This window comes from Pyrgilauda ruficollis, unplaced genomic scaffold (genome assembly GCF_017590135.1).
Source record: "Pyrgilauda ruficollis isolate IOZ18807 unplaced genomic scaffold, ASM1759013v1 scaffold83, whole genome shotgun sequence".
Classification (NCBI taxonomy): Eukaryota; Metazoa; Chordata; class Aves; order Passeriformes; family Passeridae; genus Pyrgilauda; species Pyrgilauda ruficollis.
The window spans coordinates 1,108,478-1,134,392 of NW_024530266.1; the positions used below are offsets into that span (position 1 = coordinate 1,108,478).

Below are 25,915 nucleotides of genomic sequence, written 5' to 3' on the forward strand. Positions count from 1 at the left end.
GGGCCTGCGCCGGCCCCGCGGCTGCACCGACCGCCCGCGGCCCCTGCGGCCGGCGCCTGGTGGAGGCCCCGCAGGAACTCTTCCAAATGGGCACATAGTGTGCAGCTGGATACTTTGGAAAGACAATTTTGTTTTAGGTTCAGTATCTGTTCCTAACTGTAGGCAAAACCTTAAATCTCTCTCTGTGTATCTGTTGTTAATTTCCAACTTTTTTGTGCTTCACTGTATATACAGTCAGGAAGGAATATGATGATGCTCACTCCATTTTTATAGAACCACAGAATCATAGAATGGTTTGGGTTGGAATCTTGAAGCTTGTCCAGTTCATTCTCCTGCCATGGGCAAGGACACCTTCATTAGACCAAGTTGTCCAAGCCCCATCCAACTTGGCCTTGGAAACTTCCAGGCATGGGCAGCCACAGCTGCTCTGGGCAGCCTGTGCCAGGGCCTCAGCACCTTCCCAGAGAAGAATTTCTCCTCAGTATCCCATCTAACCCTGCTTTTTTGTCAGTGGGAAGCCATTCTCCGTTGTCTTGTCGCTCCAGGCCCTTGTCCGAAAGTCCCTCCAGCCTTCTTGGAGCCCTTGCAGACACTGAAAGGGGCTCTAGGGTCTTCTTAGAGTTTTCTCCAGGCTCAACATCCCCAGCTCTCCTTGCCTGTCTCCATAGCAGAGGGGCTCCAGCCCTGTGCATTAATGGGCCCAGAGGTGACAATAAGCAGTGCCAGGCACAGGGTCACTGTGACCATTTGATGGATTTTCAGCCCCCAAAAGGCAACATCCCTTCCTCCTCCAGGTCAGTGTTTGGTGATAACAGCCCTGTGGGTGTCAGTCGTGGTATCTGTGTTAAAGAGCTGCGGAAGGATTTTTTGCATACTGATTCTCTGGCGTGGCCTGTCCTGCAGACATGCAGGTATAAGCACTCGGCACAGGAGGGCATGCTGGGGTGGAACAGAGGCAGCATGTTCTGGGAGCAGTTGCTCCTTGTGTTTTCCCCAGTTACACTGTCAAGCTGCACCCTTGAATAGAAGAGCTAAAAACCTGTTAACACCATCTGTGGTTTTGGGATTAGGAGCATTCAGTGTGCTCCTGAGATGTTGCAGTTTTCAGATCAGCAGGTTCAGGTGGGCATAACTGGGGCTAATTCACCTAAACATGTGCTGCCTGATTCAGGTCACGGTTTCAGAAGTTATTCACAGGTCTGCTGTCGTCATCTCCAGTGTGGAAGCTTTGGTGCAGAGGCAGGGGAAAAGTGTAGGATGGGTGACTGTTGTCCAAGTGTAACCTGTTGCTGCATGCCTGCTGGCGCAGTCAGAAGCAGTGCCTGGCATGCCCTGTTGCATGTGCAAGATGAGTTCCTGCGTGTGAGCTGGGGCCGTGTGCTCCGTGGCCGTGCTGGCTGCAGTGGTTCTTCCTGTGAGCCTGCTGACACGTGCAGGGATATCCTGGAGCTGGCTCCTCTGCTGTGTAGTTCCTGTCTGCGTGTTTGTTTAACTGATAAAATATATTATTGCAGGGGGGTCTGCAGTATGTTAAACCTGTGAGAGCCTGAAGTGATTGCACACTGTCCTAGTGCTGTGGGTCTGATGTGGAATGTGTATTTCTGTGTAGCTGCTGGATTAATGGAGTGGTTGGGTAATGTGAGCTTGAATTTCTTGATCATTCTGAAGACTTAGTTTATGAGCTTAGATGTGACTCCTTTTCTGAGTTTCCTAAACTGGAAAACATTTGCAAGTAGCTCTTCATCATCTGGTAATATGTTATGTGCTCGTATCCTGTCATTGCTTGACGTTTGCATGGGCAGCTTCTAATGGAGCCCTCCATCATTAGTGCTCAGAACTTGCTTACTTGGAGAGGAAGGAATAGCAGTCTGAGATTTCTTACACTGAATATGCCTCAGGTTAGAGAAGGTCAGTACTTGGGCGAATGTTCCATCATCTGAGAGGAACTGTGAAAGGGGGAAAGAAAAGGAGAAACGTGAGAGCAAGTTCCTTTTTAGTTTGTCTGTGTACTTTGTTCATTAAAATATTTGTGTGTTGTGATAAGGCAGGAATAATGTCTGTTCTCTTTGATTACATTATTTTCACCTGTAAAATATAAGTCAGGAAGGTGATCAATCTCCTCCTTTGGTTTTGCTTCAGATGATCACAGCAAAAGTTGGGAAAAATGTTTGTGTTGAGGTATAGAGAAGAATGGAGACATGAGTACCATGGTACTTTATAAAGACAACTCAAAATCCTAAGTAGAGCATTCAGCTGAGAAGAATTTTGGATGGGGATGGAATGCCAGTTCTTGCTGCAATTCCAATCATATGCACTGTTAGGAATCCTTCAGCTTTACAAGATCCTAATCTCTTGCTTGACATTGTTTGTATTCTTCACGTACTAGAAAAATAATATTTTGGGATAAAAAGTGACCCTACTGTGTTGCTTTCTCATATCAACACTAATTGATTTCTTGTTGAAAATAATTTGTGAATCCTGTAAAGAAAACTGAGAGATCTGCCCACAAGATTTTGGGGAGATAAGGGCAGTTTTGAGACCATGCCTGGCACCTAAGCTGATGGATCTGTTGGCTAGACTTGCTTATCTTAAGACTCAAAGATGCTGCAGCTTTCTGATGTAATGGAAAGATGCAGAACTCCCTAATCAGACTGGCAGGATCTGTGTCAGAGTAGGATGGGGATGCTGTGAAGCTCCAGTACTTCAGGCTGTTTATTAGTAACTATAAAATGCTGATGTTTTTGGGTTTGTTTGTTTGTTGGTTTTGGAGGTTTGGTGTTGTTTTTTCTTCTCTAAAAGAGAGCTAAGGTTATAAAAGTTCTTAAAAATTCTTATCTGCAGTGGAGATTCTGTAGGAAAGGCATTAATGTGCATTTTAAAACCTGTACTTGTTCTATGATATGGCATCATATATATGTATATATTTTTATGTACCTAAGTGTACTTGTACACCGCTTTGGAATTGGGTAGTTTTTTGCTTCTTCTGGGTTATCTGTGCAGGAAGAAGGTTCGCTTGTTCCTTGATCATCTAAGGACAAGGCACATAGAAGTATTCAAAGGTAAAATTGTGTGATATGTTCATGTAGCAACGAGGACCTGGTGTCAGCTTGTGTTAGCTTTGTCTTCTAGGACTGGTGGTGGTGGCAGTGTCCTCAGCCAGCAGTTCAGGGACTTACAAGAATATATGACTGTATTTGTTTATTTTCTTGCAAATTTTTGGTGCTTGTTGCTATCTGGATCCAGTTAGTCTGGGCCATTTGGGTGCACAGCACTGGATTTGTGTTCAGTAAAAATCAGATAAAAACTGCGGGAAGAAAAATACAGTGTACCAACTTTGAGGTGGTGTTTGACCAGTGTGTGAATGGCACAACGTTTTCTTGGTTTGAATTTCTGCAGCTTGAAACATTAAGTATATGGCTTTGGGTTTTCTTCTGTTTGCTAGGAATTTGTAGATTGGTCTTACTTTGGACTCAGTGATCTTGGAGGTCTTTTCCAGCCCTAATGATTCCATGAACTAAGCTGAAGCTCCAGAGATTACCTGCAGTAAAGAGGCTGAAGAGATTTTTTTGCTAGTTCAAATGTATTCTATTACTCCACCGATTGACAGATGGGGAGCACTGTTCTCAGTGGCTTCTATCAAAGAGGCTGTAGGATTACTTCAGAGATAAAAAAGTATTTCATGTAGCTTACCATCTTAATTATAACCTCAGTTATTTCTCAGTTGATTTGGGGAGGAGCATTTTCTGCTTCCTGCCACATAGCTCACAAGTTTCTTCTGAGCCTGGCTGAGCTTTAGTGGCAAAGGATGCAGTTTACATGGAGTGGTCAGTGGGCTGGTTGCTCTGGTTCCCCTTCAAGTGTTTACATCTGCCTAGACTGAAAGCTGACTCTCAATGTGATTTTTATTTCAATTTTTTATTTCCCTTTTAAGAAAGGAAGAAATTGTGTGTGTGACAATGAAGCTTTCTCTGGGGTTTTATTGTTTTGGGGATTTTTTTGCAAGGGTTGGGGGTTTTTTTTTTGGCATGTTTTCAGGTACTGTGGGTAATTCCTGAGTGGAAGAAGATAATAGCTATGAAGTATTTCCTGAAAAAAGTAAAGGTATTTAATGTCTGACATCTTTGACGACTGCAAATTTTCCAGCAACACTTCAGCAAATACTTTTTGTCGATAGTTTGATTGGGCTTTCTGAAAAACTGATACAAGAATACTTTTTTTTTTTGTCAGAACACCTTTCTTATAAAACCTAAAGGTAGTGGTTAGACCTGAAAACTTTAGGTCCTTTTGTTACACCAACAGGATTGATGTGGTATAAAATTTCTTTGTGATAAATCAGGTGAGGAAGAGACACCCACAAACACTTGCACCTGTTTTTCTTGTGATAAATCATGGTATTTAGGAGTTAAGTTTTTTCTGGTCTTAAAATGGTAGTTCTCTGTTATGGAAGTTTTGGAAATACGTGGAAATAAATATGATCTGACGATATCAGTGGGAGGAACTGTGGTAGCTGGGGAGACAGATGGCAGTCTGTGAAACTTGACCTGCAGCACCTTTCTTAATTTCTGGGCTCTCCAACAGAAACTGTTAATTGTGTGATAGTACCTGGGGCTTGCCAAATGCCCATGGGGACTGAGTGAGTTTTCAAAGCTTGTTCTCCCGTGTTAACACCCGGCACAGCTCTGGGCACCTGGCTGATGTCCTTCAGGCTGTCCCCATCCTGAGAGGGAGTGAGGAGCTGAGCTCAGCCCCCCACACCCCAACCAAAATCTCACATCCTTCTCAAGGCAAAACCCCTCAGCTACAAGAGTGCATTCAGCTGCACCTTTCCCCTTCTCCCTGGCTACATCTTTGTCTCTCTTAAGTACAGGTCGTTACCATCTCTTAGGCAGCAGGTGGGAGATTATCCACCCTGAATTTTTTCCCATACTCAACATGTTACACCAAACTTAAACTTTTAAACTATATGCATACATGCATTACCCCAATTATATACATGTATACTGCTAGATTTATATATGGGCACAGTGTGACAGGCAGTTCACCCTAAAACAAAGTCCCCTTGAGGGATGCATTGTGTCTCTCCATCCTTTTGCACCACCAGGTGCAACCTGGTCCCTGAGCAAAGACAGTACCACAGGTGGGTTTGGCTTTGCTTGAGGAGGAACTAATCCAAACAGTTTTTTCCAGGATACCTCTCACGTGCACCACCAGAACCTTATCTCGGTTGTTCACAAGGGTTCAGATTGGGCAGGTGCAGCTCAGTGGAGCCTCTGGTGTTAATTAGCCAGGTGCTAAATGCAGCTCCCAATTTTTGAAGGTCTCCCTGCCCAGTGCCTTCAAGGTGGTTTTAAGCAGTCTGTTGTACCTCTCAACTTTCCCAGCAGCTGGTGCGTGGTAAGGAATATGGTACACCCACTCAGTGCCATGTTCTCTAGCCCAGTTTTCATAAGGCTGTTCATGAAATTAGTCCTGTTGTTGGACTCAATTCTCATGGGGATACCGTGCCACCAGAGGAGCTGCTTTTCAAGGTCCAGGATGGTGTTCCAGGCAGTGGTGTGAGGCACAGGGTAGGTCTCCAGCCATCCCATGATGGTTTTTACCATTATGACTATGTAAAGCTTGCCTTGGCAGGTTTGAGGCAGCATGATATAATTAATCTTATATTTAGACCACCACCCGCTCTACCATGGGGTTTTACCTGCTTGATCTCAGCACGTCTCACAATTGTGGATAACCTCGGAGATACTGTTCATGGTTAAATCCACCCCTCGGTCTCATGCCCACTTATAGGTGGCATCTCTGCCCTGTAAGAGGCAAGATGTCTCTGGAATCATGGGCCCATCGAGCTAGGAGCAGCTCTCCCTTGTGTTGCCAGTCCAGCTCTGTCTGTGACGCCTCTATTTTTGTAGCCTGATCTATGCACTCATTGTTTCGGTGTTCCTCATTAGCCCGACTCCTGGGGACGTGGGCATGCACGTGACAGACTTCCACAGGTAACTTCTCTACCTGAGTGGCAATGTCTTCAGCATTCTTCAGCAGCCCAGATTGGCTTTCCTCTATGCTGCCAGTTGGCCTTTTTCCCCCTTCCTCGAGCCAAAGCCATGTGCCAACCAAACCAGGCTAGGCTGGACCACATGGTGCTGCTTAGTGTGGCTTCTATATTCAGCACACAAAAACCAGGTTACCCAGGAACTGTTATTCCTTTCTCACCCTTTCCCCTCAATGCCCTCAGGCCTCACGTTGGGCACCAAGAGTCCTTTGAACTTTTCTACATGTGGAGGGTAAAATAAATTGACCCATTTTCTTTTTCTTGCCATGTCTGATGTGCTGGATGATCAGAGGAGACTTTTTTTTCGTTCTGCCCTCTATTTTGGAAGGTAATAAGAAGCTGGTTAAGGGGTTCTTGTTGAGTTGACCTGAAATGTTAGCAACCATGTTACAAAAGCACTGTTGTAGCAGTGGAACAGTACTATTGGCAATGGTTTTCATCTGTAATGTGCCTTCCCGTTTGTTCTCATTCCCAGTCCCCCATCATACTCATTTTCCATCGTTGTTACTCTGCTGTCCCTCCCTCCTCTGTTTTCTTTCCTGCCTTCTGGAACATGGGAGGATAAACAAGGTATCTAGTCTTAGCTGAGAGCATCCTTACACTTCTTACCTTTAGCTGTTTCTAATGAAACTATTTTGTGAGCAGTGAGGATGTCCAGTCTTGTTTTGTTTGCTCTGGCTTCCAGCTTAAGAAAGATGGTGATGCACTTAAAGGCTTGCAGAAAAAAGGACTAAATGTACTATTCTGTTACCTTCATCACTGTGAGGAAACAGAAGATTCTGAACCAGGAAAACGGGGATTGCTAGATCATCAACTTCCTTCCCCGTCAAAGCAGAATTTCAAACTCAATCAGTTAGGTGGATGGGGCTTTTATTGGTTGTCTTCTGGATTTCTGCTGTAGTTAACCAGTGTTTAAATTAATCTCTGTGTTGTGTTTGAGTAGAAGTCATGTTACTCTTTTGTATGTTGCTTTGGCAAGAAAGGTTAAAACCTGGTGAGAAACAAAAGTTTGATGGCAACCTGTACATTAAGATTAAAGGAAACACATTTTCTTCCAGGTGTTCTTGTGTATAAATAAGCTTTCCTTAATATTATAAATGCACATTTATGAAGTAAATAGACCTTTATAAAATTAGCACTGAACACTGTCCTGTTTTACCTCCCTGTCCTTCCCCTAAACGTAAATTAAGCTCTGCTAATCTTGAGATCATGAAGTGACTTTTTCTTTTCCATTTGCTAGTTGAAATGCTGTTGGGGAGATTTTCTTTCTTTGAGTTAGTTTGGTTTTTTGAAAGGAATAGACTAGTCCTCTGAAATGTGATTTCATTGAGGATGAGCTATGGCATCTCTTGGACTAAAGAAGGTGCCTGCTTGATGATATTTCATACAGTTGAGTTACAGATGTATCACCCAGTTCTGTTACTGAAACACAGACTTCAATATACCTGTATGCAAATGGGAGGGAAAACATACCAGTCTGTCTTGATTACATGACAGTGTTATTAAGAACCCTTGTATTTACCTTGGAATAAGTATCAAGGTATTTGACAGTTTCTTGGCATAAGGTTTGTAGCTCTCGAGGAAACATAAACTTGGTGCTTTTGCCTGAGTTTTCTTGATGTGATGATTGCAGACCCAAATTCAAAGATCATAGAATCATTTAGGCTGGAAGAGACCTCAGAGTTTGTGGAGTCCAACTGTTACCCCACCGTGATGTGCAGTAAAATAGACTGTATTATTTTCCTGTGCAGAGGTCTCACAAAGTAGTTCTGCAATGCAGAATTCAGGGGACCAAGCTGAAATGTATGACTGAATAATTAAAGCCTCCAAATCGTCATCCTATCACTTCTATCACTTTCTCACTGCTTTATTATGACCTTTCTTCTTTCTCAAGGTGATGTTTCCCCAGCAGTGCTCTAGAGGACACAAAGATTTTAAGCTTCTGTGGATTTTTGTTGTTGTTTTTCCCTGTGGAAGCTTGTGCCTTGTGGTTGGTGCCTGTGTTTACAATTCAGTGAAGAAATAAGCAGCTCGTACTCTTCTGCGTCTGTTGTTATTTTTAAAGGTCAAGACCTTTCTATTTAATTATCTCTGTGTACATCCCTTTAAGAACTTGAAGAGAATTCCAGCACCTGGTGAATCCAGTTGGGCTTCATCCCTCAGCTAGCAGGGAGTTTTTGTTCAGTGTTCTGCTGGATGCCAGTGATGTCTGACAAAAATCTGCCTCTTGTAGGATTTGCTGTTTATGGACACTGACTAATAGCTGGTGTTGTGGTATTATGAAGATAGATGCAAAGAATCTTTTTTCTGGCTTTTTGTTATAATTCACAGTGGCTCAAATTTTTCATTTTTTTAAATTTTTCCTTTTTCCTGCTTACAGCCATATGGCCTCAGAGCTGGATTGGGTTGAGGGCAGAAGAGTGAAATAGGGTGCCAGTACTTCAGCTTAGCTGCAACATGAATCCATACCCAAAATAAACTTTTTCAGTGTCTGCCTGTATCTGTACGGCTGTTCCTTCAATCTGTTGTGGATCCAGCCTCAAATGAAACGTAGGACTTGCTGATTGTAGCAGCATTTTTTCCTAGAGCTTGAAATACGAAAGCTCCCATAAATCATAATCAGTATGTTTATGTCCTACAGATCTGGGATTCATCAGATACAGGGAAAATACCAGCATTTTATCAAATAGTGTTTGAGAAGTTATTTGCTTATGGAGCAATGAAAACCTGTGTTGGGAGGCAGGCTGGATATAACTGGGGGGCCTTCAGCTCCATATGTACCAGCTGCCTGTGTACTAAGATGGAATTCTGTCGAAGTCCCACATTATGAGATTTCTGCCTTACATTATAAGGAGTAAGAAATGTTAAGAAAGTGCCAGAGTGTGTGGCTGCAAAGAAAGCACGTCAGGCCATGCTGTGGAAGCACACAGTTTGGTAGGGTTAGGAAAAGGCATTGTGACCACAAAACATTTGTTGGCAATTATGTGTTGTCTAATTTCAGATGTTTGTGTATAATTTGTATTTGGTGAGAGTTACTTCAGCTTGCAAAGAATATTCACTGTTTCCAGAGATGGCAGCTCAGTAAAGACTTTTTCCTTCATTTTTCTTTCAGAAACAGTATTGAAAAAGAGCAAATTTAGGTGTGAGCATATTATCTAATTTTTTTGTCCTACGCTCTCATTTGCTAAGTAAAACTCATGAAGAAGCTTTATAAACCAGCTAGTTGAGGTTGTGTGGTACACGTTGTAGGAATTAAAATGGTTCTACTTGGGGATGCTCATTCTTGCTCTTTGCCTTTTTTCTACTGCCTCTGGGTTAGAGGTCTGTGTAGTAAAATGCATGACCTTGAAACTTCTTAACAGTCAAGCAGATGAGCCCAGAGCCCCTCCTGGCAGGAGCTTGAGGTCTTTTTCCCTGCCTTGGTCTAGTGCAAGCGTGTCAAGAGCTTCACTCTGGAGGTCCTCCCAGTTTGACTCTGCAAAGTCTCAGTTGACTGCATGTACAGAAGCACCCGTGAGGTCAGGATTAGTTTGGCTGCTGTGGTTTTGTGTGTTGTATTTTTGCCACGTGTTTGTCTGCCTTGAGCAGTTTGGGAAACTAGAGAAATAATATATTCTGTGGTGGTCAGATCCAGATCCGCGGCTGGACGGTTTGAGCAATACCACAGGAGTCAAGGCAATGGGTGCTGGTGTCCCTGTGCTCACTTCCCATCTACAGCCTCCTTGTTAGAGAGGGTTTGGGTTACTTTTCATGAATAATTGAATAAACCAGTCTGTTTAAAAGCATTGCTTATAGTCATCAACCAGTGTGATTGTGCTACAGATGAAGGAATGTGTTAAGGAAATGGGTATTTTTAAACAGGAAATTCTTCTGATGAACTTAGTGATCAAAACAAATTATATCTGTGATTCTAGACTTTTCACAGTTGTGAAGCCAACATTAGATATATCAGGAACTATTGCCTAAATAAGTGCAAAGTCTTAGTTTTCTTCAGATTTGGGTTTTAGCAGATTTTGGCAGGGCTCTGATTTGATTTGATTTCCACAGGACATTAATTTATCAGTGCCTGAGACTGACCATTAGCAAATGAGACTCTTCCCTTCCTAGGAGAAGATGGTTCCACGTGCCCTTCAGAATGTTTAGATTCTGCTGATTGTCAAAAGAATTTCAGGTGCTGGGAATACCTGTAGCACAGGTGCTTACAGGAGGCAGGGGCTGGGACAAAGATCTGCAAAGGTATCACTATGGATATTGCCCTTTTCCTGTGAAAGTGATTATTATTAGATTTTTACCTCCTTGTTACTTACAATGTAAGTAACTTGTGGCACAGCCCGGACAAAACTATAAAAACCTTCCTTGACACACATAGTCTGTATTTGCTTGTAGTTGTGGCTTGATATTCTAATCTTAAATTACTGTTAAGATTATAAATCATAATTTAAATTATAAAATGTCTGTGTATAAATCCTTGCACATGTTACTTTTATCCTAGCAAGCTATATGGGTGTTAAACTGTGAGATAAGTCTGTGTTGCAGAGTTGTAGCAGGGTAGTTGGGATGAGGTGATTACAGGCTGGTGTGAGACAGAGGAGGAGTAGCAGAATGCTTAGTGAAACCAGAAAACAGTAGATAGTAGTAAGAAATAAATAGTCTTGTATTTTTATTTAAAATGGAAGCCATATAAATTAGATTCTACAGACTCAGTATGTACTTACACAGCTGCTCCTTCTTCCTGGCAAGACCAGTGTTCCCTGGACTGCATCCAGAGGGAAAAAGTTAAAAACAATTTTAAACATTTAAAACTTGTGAATAGCTAATAACTGACAACTTGTTCTTGTGATCATTGCCTGTTTTCTGTGCCCTACAGCACCTCACTGCATCTTCTGTGGGCAAGCTCTTGCATCAAGGTTGCTTGTACCATTTATTTGGGTTGTTCTCTTTCTGGGTTAGGGCCTTTTATACACCATTGTGCTGCAAACAGGTAGATTTTTCCTCACTGTGGAATGAGCCTTTTCTTGGGTTTATGCACTTCTGTCCAAAATATTCAGCACTAATAATAACCCATGAGGTTTTTTTGAGGATTTTCCTTTCCTTAGTGAATATTTGTAAGAAGTGAACTGATAGACACTGTGTGCTGAGCTTGGAGCTGGGCTCTGCAGGGCCTCAGTCACATGTTGGTGCAGCTGGTGCCGTTTGGGGAGCCCAGTAAACTGACTCATGGCAAGAGGTAGCCTTGCTGTGTTCAAACAAGCAATGTTTTGACACTGGAAAATAAAGAGAGATTCTGAATCGGTATGAGATAATTCCCTGGGGTGATTGAAGGGGACTGTGGGATAGATTGGTGACTCATGCAGTACTGATGCTATCAAAATTGTGTTCATCACATGAAATAGGTTCTCAGTGCCTTTCAAAAGGGAAGCTACGAGCTGCAGAACTTGAGAACTTACTTTGTGGCCCTCATCAGTGGGTGTCATATTTGAGAAGATGATTGCAATGAAATTATTACCTGATGCTGTGTGAAGAACCTTACCTAATTTTGGTTTAGAAGGACGGTATGACAGTTCGCTTGAAGTTAATGTTGCTATTTTTGTAATTAGTTGAAATGTCTTCAGCAAAACATGGTTCAGATTAATATTTAAATAGAGATATTTCTGTAAGCACAATGCTTTTACATTGTGACCAGAGAAGGGCAACCTGCCCAACCCCATCCCCCCCACCCAACCCCCAAAAAAAGCTTTGTGACGTAGTACCTTCAGATGATAAACCTGGTGATCGTGTAGTAACTTCTGCAGCCTTGTCAGTTTATAGACATTATTAGTAACAGTGAAGTAATATGTATTTAGTGAAATTAGCAATTGGTGTTTTATGCTGAATGCAAGTGGGTTGCATTTTGAGACTGAGGAAAACTTAGGTTTAAAGGAAATCCAGTTACTGTCTTTATAGGAATTGGTGTTACACCTTTGAGACTGATGTTCAGGGGGTTTTAGGTGTTTCAAGAAAGTTTCTGATGTCTGGACTTTCACATGACGCTTCTAGAGAGTCTTGAATACAGGAGTCTGTTAGCAGAGATTCTGAACAGCAGGTCCTTGACTGAGGGCTATTGAAGTAAGGCATAAACATAGAAATAAGCATAGAATCTGTAATATGACAGAAGGACGTTGTGTTGATGCCTTTAACCTTCTTTTCGTGTTGCAGTAGATATTACTGGATCTTGACACAATAACATTGCTGATTTGCAGCTCCTGCCGGAAGGGCCTTTATTGGTGGCTTTCATAGTGATTTTTTTTTTTCCTCACAACAGAGAAAGTAACAACAGGATCCTAAGGAAAATCTGCATGCAGACTTACTGACTTTGAAATTACTTTTTCTTTTTTTTTTTTTTCTTTCCCAGCTGCAGTGACTTAGAGAATTTTTTTAGGGATGTTGCATTAACCTGACATGAGTAGAATTTCTTGAGATTTCTTGAGAATTTCATGAGAATTTCTTGATTTCCGTCTCATTCTTCTGGGCATGTCTTGGTTTGAAAGACAGGTGTCTGCTGAGGAAAGCAGGAACCTCCCTTGGAATGGAAAATACGATCCACCCCCTCCAAATTATTATAACTTTGAAGTTAAGGGGCTTTGAGGCAAAGAAATAAGTTATTTACTCATATGTGTGTGTGACCAGGCAAACAAGCAGCAAACAGCGCGCTCCCAGTCCCGGCCTCTCCGGCGCTTTCCCCTCGCTGCAGTTCCCGTCACGGCCGCCAGGGGCGCTGCTGGCTCCCGGCCGGGCAGGCAGCGCGTGACTCCCCTGCCTGCAGGGGGCGCTGTGGCGCAGCGCTGCCCTCAGCGGCCATGGCGGACGGGCTGGAGGGGAAGAGGGGCTGCAGCAGGGCAGGCTCGCCCAGTGCCAAACAAGAGGCAGCAGGAACTCTGCAGGTGTAGCTGGAACCACAGGGCATCGGGGCAGGGCAGGGGGTGCAGAGCTAACCCGGAGCAGTGGCAAAGAACGGGCAGGCGGGGCTGGGCAGGGGTGGCCCAGCTCCCTAACGCAGCACAGAGAGGCTCCCTTGGGACACAAAGGGACTCAGGGTCCCGGGGTGTCCCCTGAGGCACCCCAGCAGATGGAAGGGTCCCCCCTGCGAGAAACTGCCCTCACTTTTAAAATTTTAAAAGGTTTGTTAAACCTTAATAAAAACACAACAAAGAACTGACTAAGGAAAAGTTACAGTGGTGGGAGTCTCCATGACTAGCAGCCACGTGCTTGTCTACAAAATGGATGCTCTGCTTTTTGTACCCTTACCTCTCCCAGAGTTTTGTCAATGAACTCCTTCTCTGCCATCCACTGGTGGAGATTATTTTCTTACATCTTGATTGGAGGTCAGGTGTTGTTATGCTGCACCTCCTGGTCACAAGCCGGCCCTCCCGAAATGCTCTGACTACTGAGGCTGTTACAAGGGGGAGAAAAAAAAGGACTATGGGAGGACATACTATAGTAACATCACTATACATAAACATAATATCTACCTCCGAATTGTGAGAGCCTACCATTACATTACTCATCTCTACCACCCCTTCGGTGAGGTTGGGTGTTAATAAGGTCCTGTTTGCTTTTACAAGCAGAGCTCCGCTCTTGCTAGAAGAAAGGCAGCAGGACATGGAACCCTGCAGTGGTGATGAACTCTCCCCACAGCACCCAAAGCCTCTCTCCCCTACAAATACTGAGATCACAAGAGAGAGCTAGGAGCTGCTCCAACCCCCTTTTTCTCAGCCCAGTTCTCGAGCTGTCTTGGAGAAACCCTCAGATTAGAGGAGAGCAGCCGAGTGCCCTCCTCTCCTGAGCTTGGCAACTTCTTCTGTCTCTCCTAAGTACCTGGTCATTATTGTCTCCTGAGAACACAAGGGAGAAAATTCCCTAAGAGAAAGAAACAAAAGGAAAAATCCTAAACCCCAACAGGGAACTTTCTAGAATCTTGGAGAGAACTAACCGTAGCAAGTGTAAAAGCTTTTAAATTTTAGATGTTTAAAGTATCTTTAAGAATTACTGTTACTTTCTAAATGTATGAATAAATCAGTCAAACTGTTGAAAGAGCACTTGAGCATCTAAGAGAAATATATAAGAATTTGAGATTATTATCCACTTGTGTCAGGTTTAGAGTGTTTTAAACTCATGGTTTATGGGTAAGTCATGTGCACTGGAAAAGTTGGCAAGATAATTAAGGAAAACTAGAATAACGTTGGTCCTAAGAGAAGCTAAACTTCTGGGGGAATGTCTGATTTCTGAAGCACTGGAGGATTTAGCCATGCAGCTGTTGAGAATATAGGATCACTGGGATTCAGTGGTTTTCTCAAGACCACGGTGCATCCTAAAAAGACATATATAAAAAATCAGAAAAGCTCTGCAGTTTGGACGTATTGGAAAGTCTAAAATTGCAGAAATTTGGCTGAAAAATAGAGCTGTTAATAATGGCATACCAGACGGTTTTCTTGGGAAAGGAGTTGCATTTCTGAAAGGAAAATTTAGTTCAAATACATTCAGATGTGTGTGTGTATGTACATATGTCTGTGTGTGTATATATGTGTGTGTATATGTATATATAAATTGATGGGTTTAGAGCTCTCTTACCAGACAGCTGGAGAGTCTTAATTTTTCCAGGAATAAAAACCAAAATGCTCATTAATTAATAAAAGTCATGGTAGAGAAGTGATTTTTTTTTCTTGGTCTTAATCAAGACTGGGGAGAGAGAAGACTGGGGACCTTGAGAAGCCTAGTCTAGATGAATGGGCAGAGGAAGGGAAACATCATTTGTACAGGTCCACGTCAGCAGCTTCTACATATTAGATTAACAGGAATTTAATTGTTTCAAAATTCACAGCTGTTTTTGAAATGCAGCAAGGCCATTAAAGTGTCTTCTGACCTTCAATTAAAATGAAGGGGCTGGTTAGAGCTATTTGAAATCCTGAACTTTAAGAGTATCTGCATGCTCTCTGTTAGCAACATAGGGATTTCTTTATGCCAATCTAAAGTAATGTAGATGCCTGAACAAGAACTGCTTTGTCTTAGGAATGTTTAAACCAATTATTCAAACAATTTAAACATGATGTGGGCTGTCAATTTCAAAAATGCTGGTATATTCCACTTATCACAGACATTGTCTAAGTCTTGGTAATTGAAACAGCCACTTCTGAAAGAGATGGAAAAAGCAAGCAGTAATCCCTTGAAACTCACAGGTTTGCTGAAGTGGCTCTGGCCATTTTAGTGTTTAGTTAATTCTTTTAATAATAAATAATAAACCACTGCAGTTTAGTGTGCTGCTTTTTAAAAACACCTTCCAGTTGTCTGAGAAAGTGCTTCTGTAGCAGAGCATTTGGAAGGATTATGTCAGTGGTGCTGGGGCTATTAGAGACAAGTGTCAAAACCTATTGCTTTGAACTCATTTTCATTGTTAATGAGTTTCTTGTGTGGAGACTTTTATATTCAAATTGCCTCAGTTTAAGTGCAGGAGACTGAGTAAAAACCAACTTAACAGCTTAGCTTGATTCTGCATGTGTCTTGAAACTTTTTTAAGGCAGTTTTATACAAGGTGAAAGCAGATCCTGTGAATGTACTGACTTCCATGTGAACAGTAGCGTCTCTTCTTGGGTTTGGATTTTTTGGTTGGTTGTTTTGGTTTTTGGTTTTGTTTTGGTTTTTTTGCTTTTTTTGGTTTTCAGGTCCTTGAGTGGTCCTGCTTTCCTGCATCCAGTCCCAAGGATCCAACAGGTTGTCGCTGCTTTACGAGGTTTTAACACCAGCAAGAGGTGCTGTGCTGCTGGTGATCTTGGAGGAGATTTGAAATAAATCCACACTCAGACTAGATCTGAATTTAGGATTAGGTGACTTTTCCTACTGTAACATGTCTGAATAAGACTGTTTTGAGTATAAACAAGGATGGATTTTCTGGTTCAGGATGAAGAAGTTGAAACAGGTGATGACTCCTTCCCAAATACTGCCTTCATCCATGACCTTCCTGTTCATGAGTTCCTGCATTCTGAAGCCTTTTGTATCTTGGAAAAAGAATTTAGAAACAAAACAGATACCTATTCAATATTCTCTTTATTGAACAATGTCTCTTCAGTGCCCTGGATGAGTCACGGGTCTTGTTGAAAAATAAATAAATGCAGTCATGTAGATTTTCCCAGTACTTGCACGCAAGGGTGTTTGTTGGATTGAATGGAGAAGCTTAAATCTGATATTTTTGTGCTCCAGTATTTGTCTTTGTAAGTGTAATAGTTTGTCTGAGCTTGCAGTCAGTGTGGTGTGTTAGTACTGGGTAACACTGCATTGGTGGGGTTTTTGTACTGGGCTTCACTGTTAAGGCATCAAATAAGTGAACTTTTCTAAGTTCATAGATGAATATTGTTTTAAGGGAATTGCATGCAATCTTTTTATTTTAATAAAGAGATTCCAAGTGATTAGATGATTTGTATTTACTTAATGGTGCTCAGTGTTAAGGAGCTGTAGTGGTAAAAGCTGCTTATAATGGAAGAGCTCAAGGAAAGCAGAACTGGTTGGTGTCAAGTGGAAGAACTTTGGTGTTTTGTGGCTTCCTTGAAACCAGGTTTTGTTGAAACTTTTTGTTTAACTGAAGCTTTGTTCTGTTGTGGGGTTTTGAGGGGCCTGGTGCAGAATGTGTCCTGGGCAGTTGTTCTTGGGGCATCCGAAAGGGAGCAGGTCCCTCTCTTCCCATTGCAATCCTGCCTCGTGCATCCACACCCTTTGCCTCTCTGCCTCTGTTTCTCACAGCTCTGCTGCTACATTCCTCCTCAGCCACCCTCATGATGGGCAGAGTGTTCAGCACATTTAAGTGACCTTTCAGCAGTGCTGGCATTAATGACAGCACCACAGCTGCCCCCCAAACTAAAGGTGAGCCCTCAATGAATCTCTGTGGCGTGGACATAGGGATATCATAGAGACATCATAGAGATGTCAGAGAAAGAGTAGGAAAACATAAAGTGAGTTGCCTGTCTGACATTCATGGTTGTTTTAGCAGAGATTTTCTGAATAATTTATTGGTATTTTTCTGTCTCCTGTCTGTTTGCCAGACTCAAAAAAGTAAGGAATTGGCCACCAGAAAACCAGAGGCGTAATTTGGCAGGAAATAGATGAGCATATCCTAGGACAGAAGGAGGTCAGTCTGTGTGAACAGGGAAGACTTGAGAATACAGCTTTTTGGATGGACCAAAATCTTCTGTGAATAACTCCCATGGGAGAATCCTGGAAAAAAATAGAGGTATTGGAGTTAGTGATGTGATACTAGGAAGCTGGAAAGGTAAGAAGTCGCTATGAATGAATTGAAAAGCAGTTTAATGATATGACCTTAACAAGGGAATTATAAATTAGATTAATTATATCATCATAATTGTAAATGATAATACTTTGATAATACTGTGGGTATTAGAACGCTCATTATATAATAACTATAAATTATAATTAATCACCCGGTTTAGTGTAAGGTGTGCCTGACCATAGAAGGTTATTGAAACTAGATGAGCCTTAAGGTCCCTTCTATCCATTCTCTGATTCTATAAACGTGACCACCTCCCAGATGGCAGCATTTTTGGAAGATTTCTCAGGTTTGATCCAGTTAAAGGCGCTTTATATTTCTCATTCAATTGACAATCAAATACTTTTTATCTTAGAGTACGATTAGTAAAGGTAAATAACCAAGTAGCTTGGTAAGGACATTCTGAGGCAATGCCATCAAATACATGGATACGGGATAAAAAGATGCAGGATAGAATCCATTATCCACGTGCATATTTTGGGAAACAGCAATTGCAAAGATTAGGCAGGTATAGTAAAGAAGAATAAGTGACTTAAGGTACTGCAAACCTGTCTTTTCCAGATAATCATTAATGTTGGTAAGGATATGTTACTGCAAAAGAGAATTTTTCAGGCCTTTGATTATGGGTATCACAGCATGGGACATTCTGGAAATGTGCTCGGTATATACTGGAGTTGATTCATCTTTTCTCCCTAACATGCTTTGTTCTTAAGCAGACAATTTTAAAATGATTCTTGTGTTCAGTACTTTATTGTGGTAAAGATGCATTTCATAAATAAGGTTTTAACGAACCTTAGCTCATAGAAAATTCTGCTGCTGAGCCCCTCCCTTGGCAGCAGCCTGGGATCAGCATGTTACATTCAACCTCAAGCAGGTGCTGGCTGGGGGCGTGAGCATCTGAGACTGCAGACACCAAACCTGGCTTTCCTTTGGTTCTTTTTAACAGATAAACAAGGAAAAAGGTGCAGTTGGCAGAAACTACAGAATCATGGAATGGGCCAAGTTGGAAAGGACCACAGTGGGTCATCTGGTCCAACCTCCCTGCTCAACATTTTGTTGCCAATGTTTGGTTCATGCTGTTCAGGGAGAACTCCATTTCATCAGAAAATGCACTTAATGAGTAGTGTTGCAACTGGAAATAAATTGTAAATAAGTTTAACCACCACAGGGACCCATGCTGGGGCTTCCCAAATGTGCAAGCACTGAACTGTTCAGGTCCTAATAGGGATTGATGGATTTTTTTTCCTGCCATGAGAAGATGTCTGTGTGCACCAGCTGGCTTGCTTTGCTGCCACCTTCTGTGAATAATTCAGCTGGTTTCTTTTTTTCTTTTTTTTTTTTTTTTTTTTTTTTCAGTTTATCATTCTGTAGTTCAGCCAGAATCTCTGAATCATTCATCTGATTCTTTGTGATCATGTCAGATTACTTATGTGCACCCAATATATCAGTCTGATTTCTTAGTAGAATTATATTGTATTATGTTTGTTATGTAGGTTTAACATGAATACTGATGAAGTTTGTTTTTTTTTTTTTAAATATGCCAATGTTTTATTTTAAGAAGTCAAAGTGTCTGCATTCACCATAAAATTTTGCCCAGTAGCCACCCCGCCTCACCTGTTATTTCAAGATTAACTGCAAATCTTTTCTCTAAAAGCATGGTTTTACAGTGCATGTGAGGACATGGTAATGCCATGTCAGGAAACTAATCAAATCTGAAACCGAGACCTAGAAATCCATTGAAAAAGTTCCAGTTTACAAACTGAAATAACTTGTGTATGGAGTAGACACTGCAGATTACAGACCTTCTCATTGTAAGTTTTTAACATACCTGGTGAATTTTGAGTGTTGTGCTGCTGTTGGAGTGTTTTGGGGTTTGCTGGCGGATTTTTTAATTACTTTCATGGTCTCATGAGTTGGATATTTCCATGGTCATGGATTTTTGAATCAGTCTGCTTCAGTCTTTAGTGTGGTGCATCTGCCTAAATGGCACCTTTGCTGTAATCTTTGTGATTGCTATGAAAATTTTAAGTATGAGCTATTGCAAGTAGTAAGTATGAAATGCTCTCTTTTCTGTAAAATGGCTGATGGGGTTACTTCTTGCATATTAGTGGAGGGAGGGAAAAAAATCAGTGTTGCTGACATCCAAAAACACACTATAAAAATAAAGTTTCATAGTAGTTTAATAATCTGAAGTATCTTCATTATGTTAATTAATCACTATGCCTTATATGATGGGTCTGTGAAGGATATGAAAGGAAAAGAAACTGTGCTTTAGAAGGGCTTTGCTTTGATTCCTCCATACCTGGTTGTTTCTAGATTTGCATCTTCAGTCAAATCTAGAGGCAGTTTTCATGGAATTTTTTTGGGGAGACCATAGAATGACTTGGTTCAGATAATTATTTGTGGCTTCATTCATTATAATAATTGGTTACTACATGTCAGACAGTTATTCTGCTTTGGTATTTTATCCTTGATACAGCTGGGAAATGACAAACAGAAACTCTGAATGTTTTCATTTCTATAATACACTGGGATTTTGATTGTTTTGAAATAGCATTTCCATGATGGGGAGCACATTGCATCTATACAGCATTCTTTCTAAAGCTTTTCACTTTGGAATCTTACCAAAATAACCGTGTCAGAGTTATTCAGAAGTAAACATCAAGCCCTTATTTTTGGCTTGAAGCTTAAAGATCCTGTCCATTGATCTGCCTGACCACTCCTAGTCTGTTTTTTCCCAACCTCTTTTGTTGGTTTTTGTGAAGCAGACAGTACATTCCCTATGGGCCAGAGGATTCCCATTCCTTCCTCCCCATGTGTGTAGCTTTCCTCAACCTTTTGAAGGGGATGGCAATGTTACTGATCTCCATCCTGATGAGAACTGGAAGTGGTACCTGGTGTGATAGATGTTGTTCACCCACAGGTGTACATATAGCTGGCATCTGTCAGTCTGTCTGTGTTCTGCAGGGAGCTCTGACAGCAAAGAAGGGAAGGAGCAGAGTTGGAGCTTTTCCTGTGTCCCTGTGGACCAAGCTTAAGGATTTACTGCAGCAGGGGAAGAACAATTCATTAATTTGGCTGAACTGAGCCTAGAAACTGCTGCTAAGGCTGCTTTTATGATCTGGTTATTTAACCTTCTTTTGCACTGTCAGATGCTGACTCCTGGCAGATGAAGCAGTAAGTGTTTAAGCCAGGCAGTTTTAGAGTTTAAAAGGAGCAGCTCTCTCTTCTCCCTGCGTACACGCACACTTCACAAGTATGGGTTGTGTGGAACAGAATAACCTGGAATGCACTGACTTTGCACATCCTCTCCAAACTGCAGGATTCACCCACCCTTGGCTTTTTAGAGGTGTAAAATACAAGTGGTGTCTTTGTCCTGCAACTGCTTTCAAACTTCAGGGTGAAAAGATGATATGTAAATATGTCAGAATAGAATTTTCTAATTCTAATTTCAAATTTTCTAATTGTGAATGTTGCTTTGGATTGCTTTGTCAATGCAAAGCTCCTAATGGCTTGGTCAAACTAAATTTCTTTGTTTTGATTATTTCTTTTATAATTTCTTAGTAATTAATGGTATTGTAAAATATAGTCTCACTATGTAATTGTGAACAGAGTGGAATACCAAATCTTTGCTATTAACATATTGGTCAAATTAAGATACATGTAATTAGCTAGTCAGTATTTGCCTAGTGTCTAGAACTTGATGTGTGAGTGACTCTGTTGCATGTGCAAAGGTTTAATGAAATTCTGCACTTATGTAGTTGTGTATCTCCATGCTGCTGCTTTTACATCAGACAAGTTTTATACTTTGATAACTTAAATTCCCTCAAAGGGCTGCAAGTCCTTCTGCAAATTAGGAATTACCAGTACCATGCATTTTCAGTGAAGTCGTGCTAAACTTCTAATACTGCTTTAAAGGCATCGTGATGCTCTCAGGATGTTTCAAATAGGGTCTTTGAAATAGAATTTCTAATGGCTTAGTCAAATGCATCACCATATGAAATGATCAGATGTCATTTCCATTTTAAAGAGATTCCTGTAATATGAAAGATTCCAATCAAGATGTTTTCACACTTCACTTAGCTCATCATATGCAAACTAAATTAAGATATCAGTCGACCTACCAGATGTGGTAGGCACAGAATTATCAGAGCCTGTATCTCAGGGATGGCAGCAAGTGTTGGCTGCTGTATAGTTTGGAGATCCAAATCTTTTTTTGATTTCGAGTAATGATTTTTATCTTTTAGTTCCTTTGTTGCCTGTTGCTCAGTTTGGCTTTTGCCTGATTTACATAAGTGTAGTGTCTGGGAGAACATGTACCTGGTAAATCTTGGAATGGGTACTAGTAGTAGGTTTGGCGGAGTTGTTCTGGTTCCTAGATTTAGGTGGTAATAAAAGCTTGTATGTTAAATAAAAATGATTGAGAACTATCATGGGCAGAATCTTTTGGTGGCACACCTGTCTGTGTCCCAGCTTGAAGCTCACAGGTGTGCGTGCATATGGAGAAAATATGTCCCAAACCATTTCCATTTTTCTTTAGACTGTTTAATTTCTGCCATTGTTCCTTAACCTTCTCCCATCTTTTCCGATGTTTCTGTAGTTTATCTTAAAGGATTTGTATTTTGATCTTTGGTTCATCTTCAGCGTCTTTTTTAAAAAGGTTGTTTAAGACGTAGAACTAGCAATGATGTCTGTTGAATCAATTCTTCCACCAGCTTTTCAAATACAGTGAAAGGTATCCCAGAAACATGGGGATATGTTTTAAATACTTTTACTGATGACATGTAAGCTATGTTTTAGACTGGCAACTTGCCTGCCTTTCCAAACCACGCAGGAGCCACCTCTGAGGCAGAAGCCAATGTTGTTGCCCTTGACTTTATCCTGAAGGAACTGGCAAAGGTTTCCGCAGCCGAGGTGACGGACCTGCAGTTGTGGCTGTGCTCACCAGTGGCCAAACAGTGCAGTTATTAAAGGTTTCATCTTGCAGAGCTGATCCAGCTGATTAGGTTCATCCACGTTTCGAGTACAGTCAGCTCATTTGGAATTGTTTCTGCTCTTGACCTCTGCAAAATGGGGACCAGGAGCCATTTCCCTATGTTTAAGCAAGTGACAATGAATATCACAGATCCATTCTCAGTTCAATTTAGTGAATTTGGCATTAATATTCTGTTAGGTCTAGTGCTAACATGGTGGAATAGAACCATGCATGGGCAGAATCAGGGTAACTACAGATTCTTGTGTCCACTAATGAAGAATATATATTTTATAGATAATTTTAAGAAATGCTACCACTTTCATCTCTGTCTAGATTAATTTTCTTGGCACCTGACATATTTTATGATGTATCTTTTATGATACTTCAGATATTTCAAGTAAAGATCTTTTCCAAACAGAGCTCTAACAGCTCAGGCCAGTGTCTGGCTTTATGCAGGCTTCCCAGCTGCCTTGCTGAGGCCGAGGAACCTCAGATTGCTTTTGTGTAATCCAGTAACTCAGGAGAAAGTGAGGCTAAATGACAGCAGCTGTGGCCCCGGTGTACCAATGTGGCAAAGTGGCTCTTTTGGGAAGAAATGAGGGATCACAAAAAAACCATATGATGGGTGAATCCCCCTGAGGCTCTGGGGGCAAGGGGGAACAGTTGTTAGGAAGGGCCCCACCCCCAGGCTTTGGAGAAAGGAACAAAGCCCAGCTTGGCTGGGCAGCACAGCTCGACCTGCCACAGCGCTGCAGAAAGCGACAGAGATGCTTTTGACTCTGTCCTTTGCTTAACCTCATTCAAGGAAAGTCCTCCAAGTCAGCATTCCAGCAAAATCAAAGAATTTCCAAGTGCAGCAAGATGCCGGCTTGTGAAGTCCTCTGGTTTGAATAGGACTCTCTCTTGAGCCCTGCCTTTTGATCGTGGCTTACCTGTGCACTTGGGTGGTACCTGGCAGAGGGTGAGCTGTGCAGAGGTTTGGGATAAGGATTATGTGGAGCATTTATGAAGCTGTGCAAATTGATGTCTTCACTGAGCTCACAGTGCAGCACATTTGTGTAAGGTACAGTTTTGATCCTTAAAGACTTTGCTGAGCTTTAGTCTTCCAAGTTGATTCCGGTTTAAGAAAAACTGTTCTTACTGGTGCTTATTGTCTGTTGGATTGGGTTTTTTATTTCTTCCATAATTGATAATGATGCATCTCTTCTTCTGAGATACCAGATATCTTCTGATATTCTTTTCCATTTTTTGTAAAAAGTGTAGTTTGTCATTTTGACCACATGTTCCCAGGCAAACAAATCTGCTTGGGCATTTGTAGTGCTTTGTTTTAGTTTGATCTAATTCTCATTTTGATATAATAATACTATATATACATTAAAAAATTATATTTCTGTGTATTTTTTTCTGTTAATTTTATTTTCTGCTCAAGAAAAATGGTCTTGTGCCCAAATTTTATACATAATATTTACATGGGTTTATGAAGAAAAACTGGCAGATTGTAGTTTGAAATACCTGCAATGATTGAAGCACTCCAGGATGTGCATTTGTTTTTCTTACCTGTTTTGAAAAATGTCTTTGAACTCCCATTGCTTGTTTTGGGAGAGTGTCAGTAGCTTGAAATTATGAATATTCTCTTGGATGGAGGTTGGGGATGGCAGAATGAAATGACTTTGTGTCTCTTAGTTCTCTGATATAGTGGTGAGGCGGATACTTGAGGAAATAAAGAATATTAAGCAAAAATTCACTGCAGTCCTTAAGGATTAAGGAAAGTACTTGAGAATCATTCTAAAATACAGAGTAAGAACTCTTATGTGTAAAATCTGACTGAGTAAAAGGGGTTCTACATGGCTAGAGGTAGGCTGAATCCATATATACATGTAATTCATGCCTTTTTTGTTGTTGGTTTTTCCCTGCATAGTTTGCTTTGTTAAACTCTTTCACCAATATGTTGCTGACAGAATGTGCTTGATGCAAAGATTTAAATGGAGAATTTCCAAACAACATGTATTTATTTCTTCTTTTCTTTAGGAGACATCACTCAGAAAGGATATGAAAAGAAGAGGGCAAAGCTGTTAGCACGGTACATACCACTAATTCAAGGTGAGAAACTGCATAGCAGTTACCTTTGTGCCAAATCTGTGAAAATATAAAATGGAAAAGTTCTCACTAAATAGACTGGATGAATTATAATAGTGTTTGATATGACATCTAACCAGCAGTGGGAAATGGCTGTCACAGAGAAGTGCAGAGCAAGGAAAAAGCTTGAAATATACATTTTTTATAGTTTTATATGAAACATTAAATGGTAACATTTTTGTCAGCAAACTTCGGTTTGACAACTGCATCTGAGACTTTAAGATAACTTTAGAAATGACTAAAGTTATTGCTAAAAGCAAATTGGCTGCTTTCATTACATGAAAATACTCAGTGATCCCCACTCTTGTGCTTTAATGTGCTGTTTTTTGCCTTCCTGTGCCTCACCCCATTTCCACACACTCCCTCACGCCCTCTGTTTCTTCAAAGTACTGACTTTTTTATATATAAACTATTACTTCTGAAGCTGGTTATTATCAGACTTCATCACCCACAGCCAAGACCTAAGTGCCCAGCTTTATAAAATCTATTTTTATGCTAGGACACTGAAATCACTCAGGGTTTAGGGCTGTTATGCTGTCACTGAGATTTGGTATTCTATAGTCCCCCAATTTTCCATAGCTAACAGATTTTAAGATAAGGGAAAATGAGAAGAAAACCAAGGTGAGTGGAAGCAATAATGAGACACTGTAAACTGAAACAGTGTTGAACAGTCAGAAAGTAACCGGGTGTTTCATCATGGGGGGTTCTTAGCAAATGTTTCTTTTTTGTCATTTTGGTTTTTATTTGGATTTGGAGATTTATTTAAGAATATATATAGGTTTTCCCTTAGCAAATTTGTAATCTCTGTAGGTCAAGCAGAACCAAACTCATCTCTTTAAAATGGCTTGTTCCTTGCAAAGAAGCAGTTTCGATTTTTAGGATGACTTTGACAGTCAGCAGCAAGCTCTAGCTGCACCTGCCACAGTTTCTCCTCCTTGCACCATTTTTCTGGAAAGAGCTGTCTCAGTTTTCTGTTCAAAATACCCTGTCCTCTAACTCAGCTTAGTTAAAGATTCTGAGACCAGGTGAGGTATGGATTTTGACTGAGAATTCACAATTACTAGAAATATTCTCTCAATGCACTTTGTCTCCTAGAAAGTCATGTCTTTGGATTTCTGTCTCTTGTTTAATCTCTCATCATCTTTGTTTTACTCTGCCCTTCACTCCTTTCTATTGACAGTGGGGGTTTTATTCTCTGTTTTTTCCTTCTCAGCTCTCACAAGGCTGTTTGCACAAATATTCAAGTACTGAGCTCTCAAGCATAGCTTAGACAACTCCAGTACTTTGTCTGCCACACTCCTTAAAGTAGGTTTAGATTTTCAGCTGCTTAAAGATTTTTCTCCTTGTTCAGCTATATTTTCCCTAATCGCCTTAAGCAGTAGTTTAATGAGTCAGCAAATCCTGTGGTTTGTCCTACTTGCTTGATACCACATTTTCTAAGAAGCAC

At 41.1% G+C, this 25,915-nt stretch overlaps 1 protein-coding gene across 5 annotated transcripts in view; it reads left to right on the forward strand.

Annotated features, from left to right (window-relative positions):
* The window catches only part of DIP2A (disco interacting protein 2 homolog A), a 78,685-nt gene that overhangs the window by 329 nt on the left and 52,441 nt on the right, over positions 1–25,915 (forward strand). For all 5 annotated transcript variants that reach the window (XR_005956864.1, XM_041487716.1, XM_041487713.1 and 2 more), the window contains exon 2: positions 24,361–24,432. Coding sequence is in view for 4 of the 5 variants with exons in the window: in XM_041487716.1 (XP_041343650.1) it covers positions 24,361–24,432 (72 nt within the window). In the remaining variant the exon portion in view is untranslated. The remainder of the gene's footprint in view (positions 1–24,360; positions 24,433–25,915) is intronic.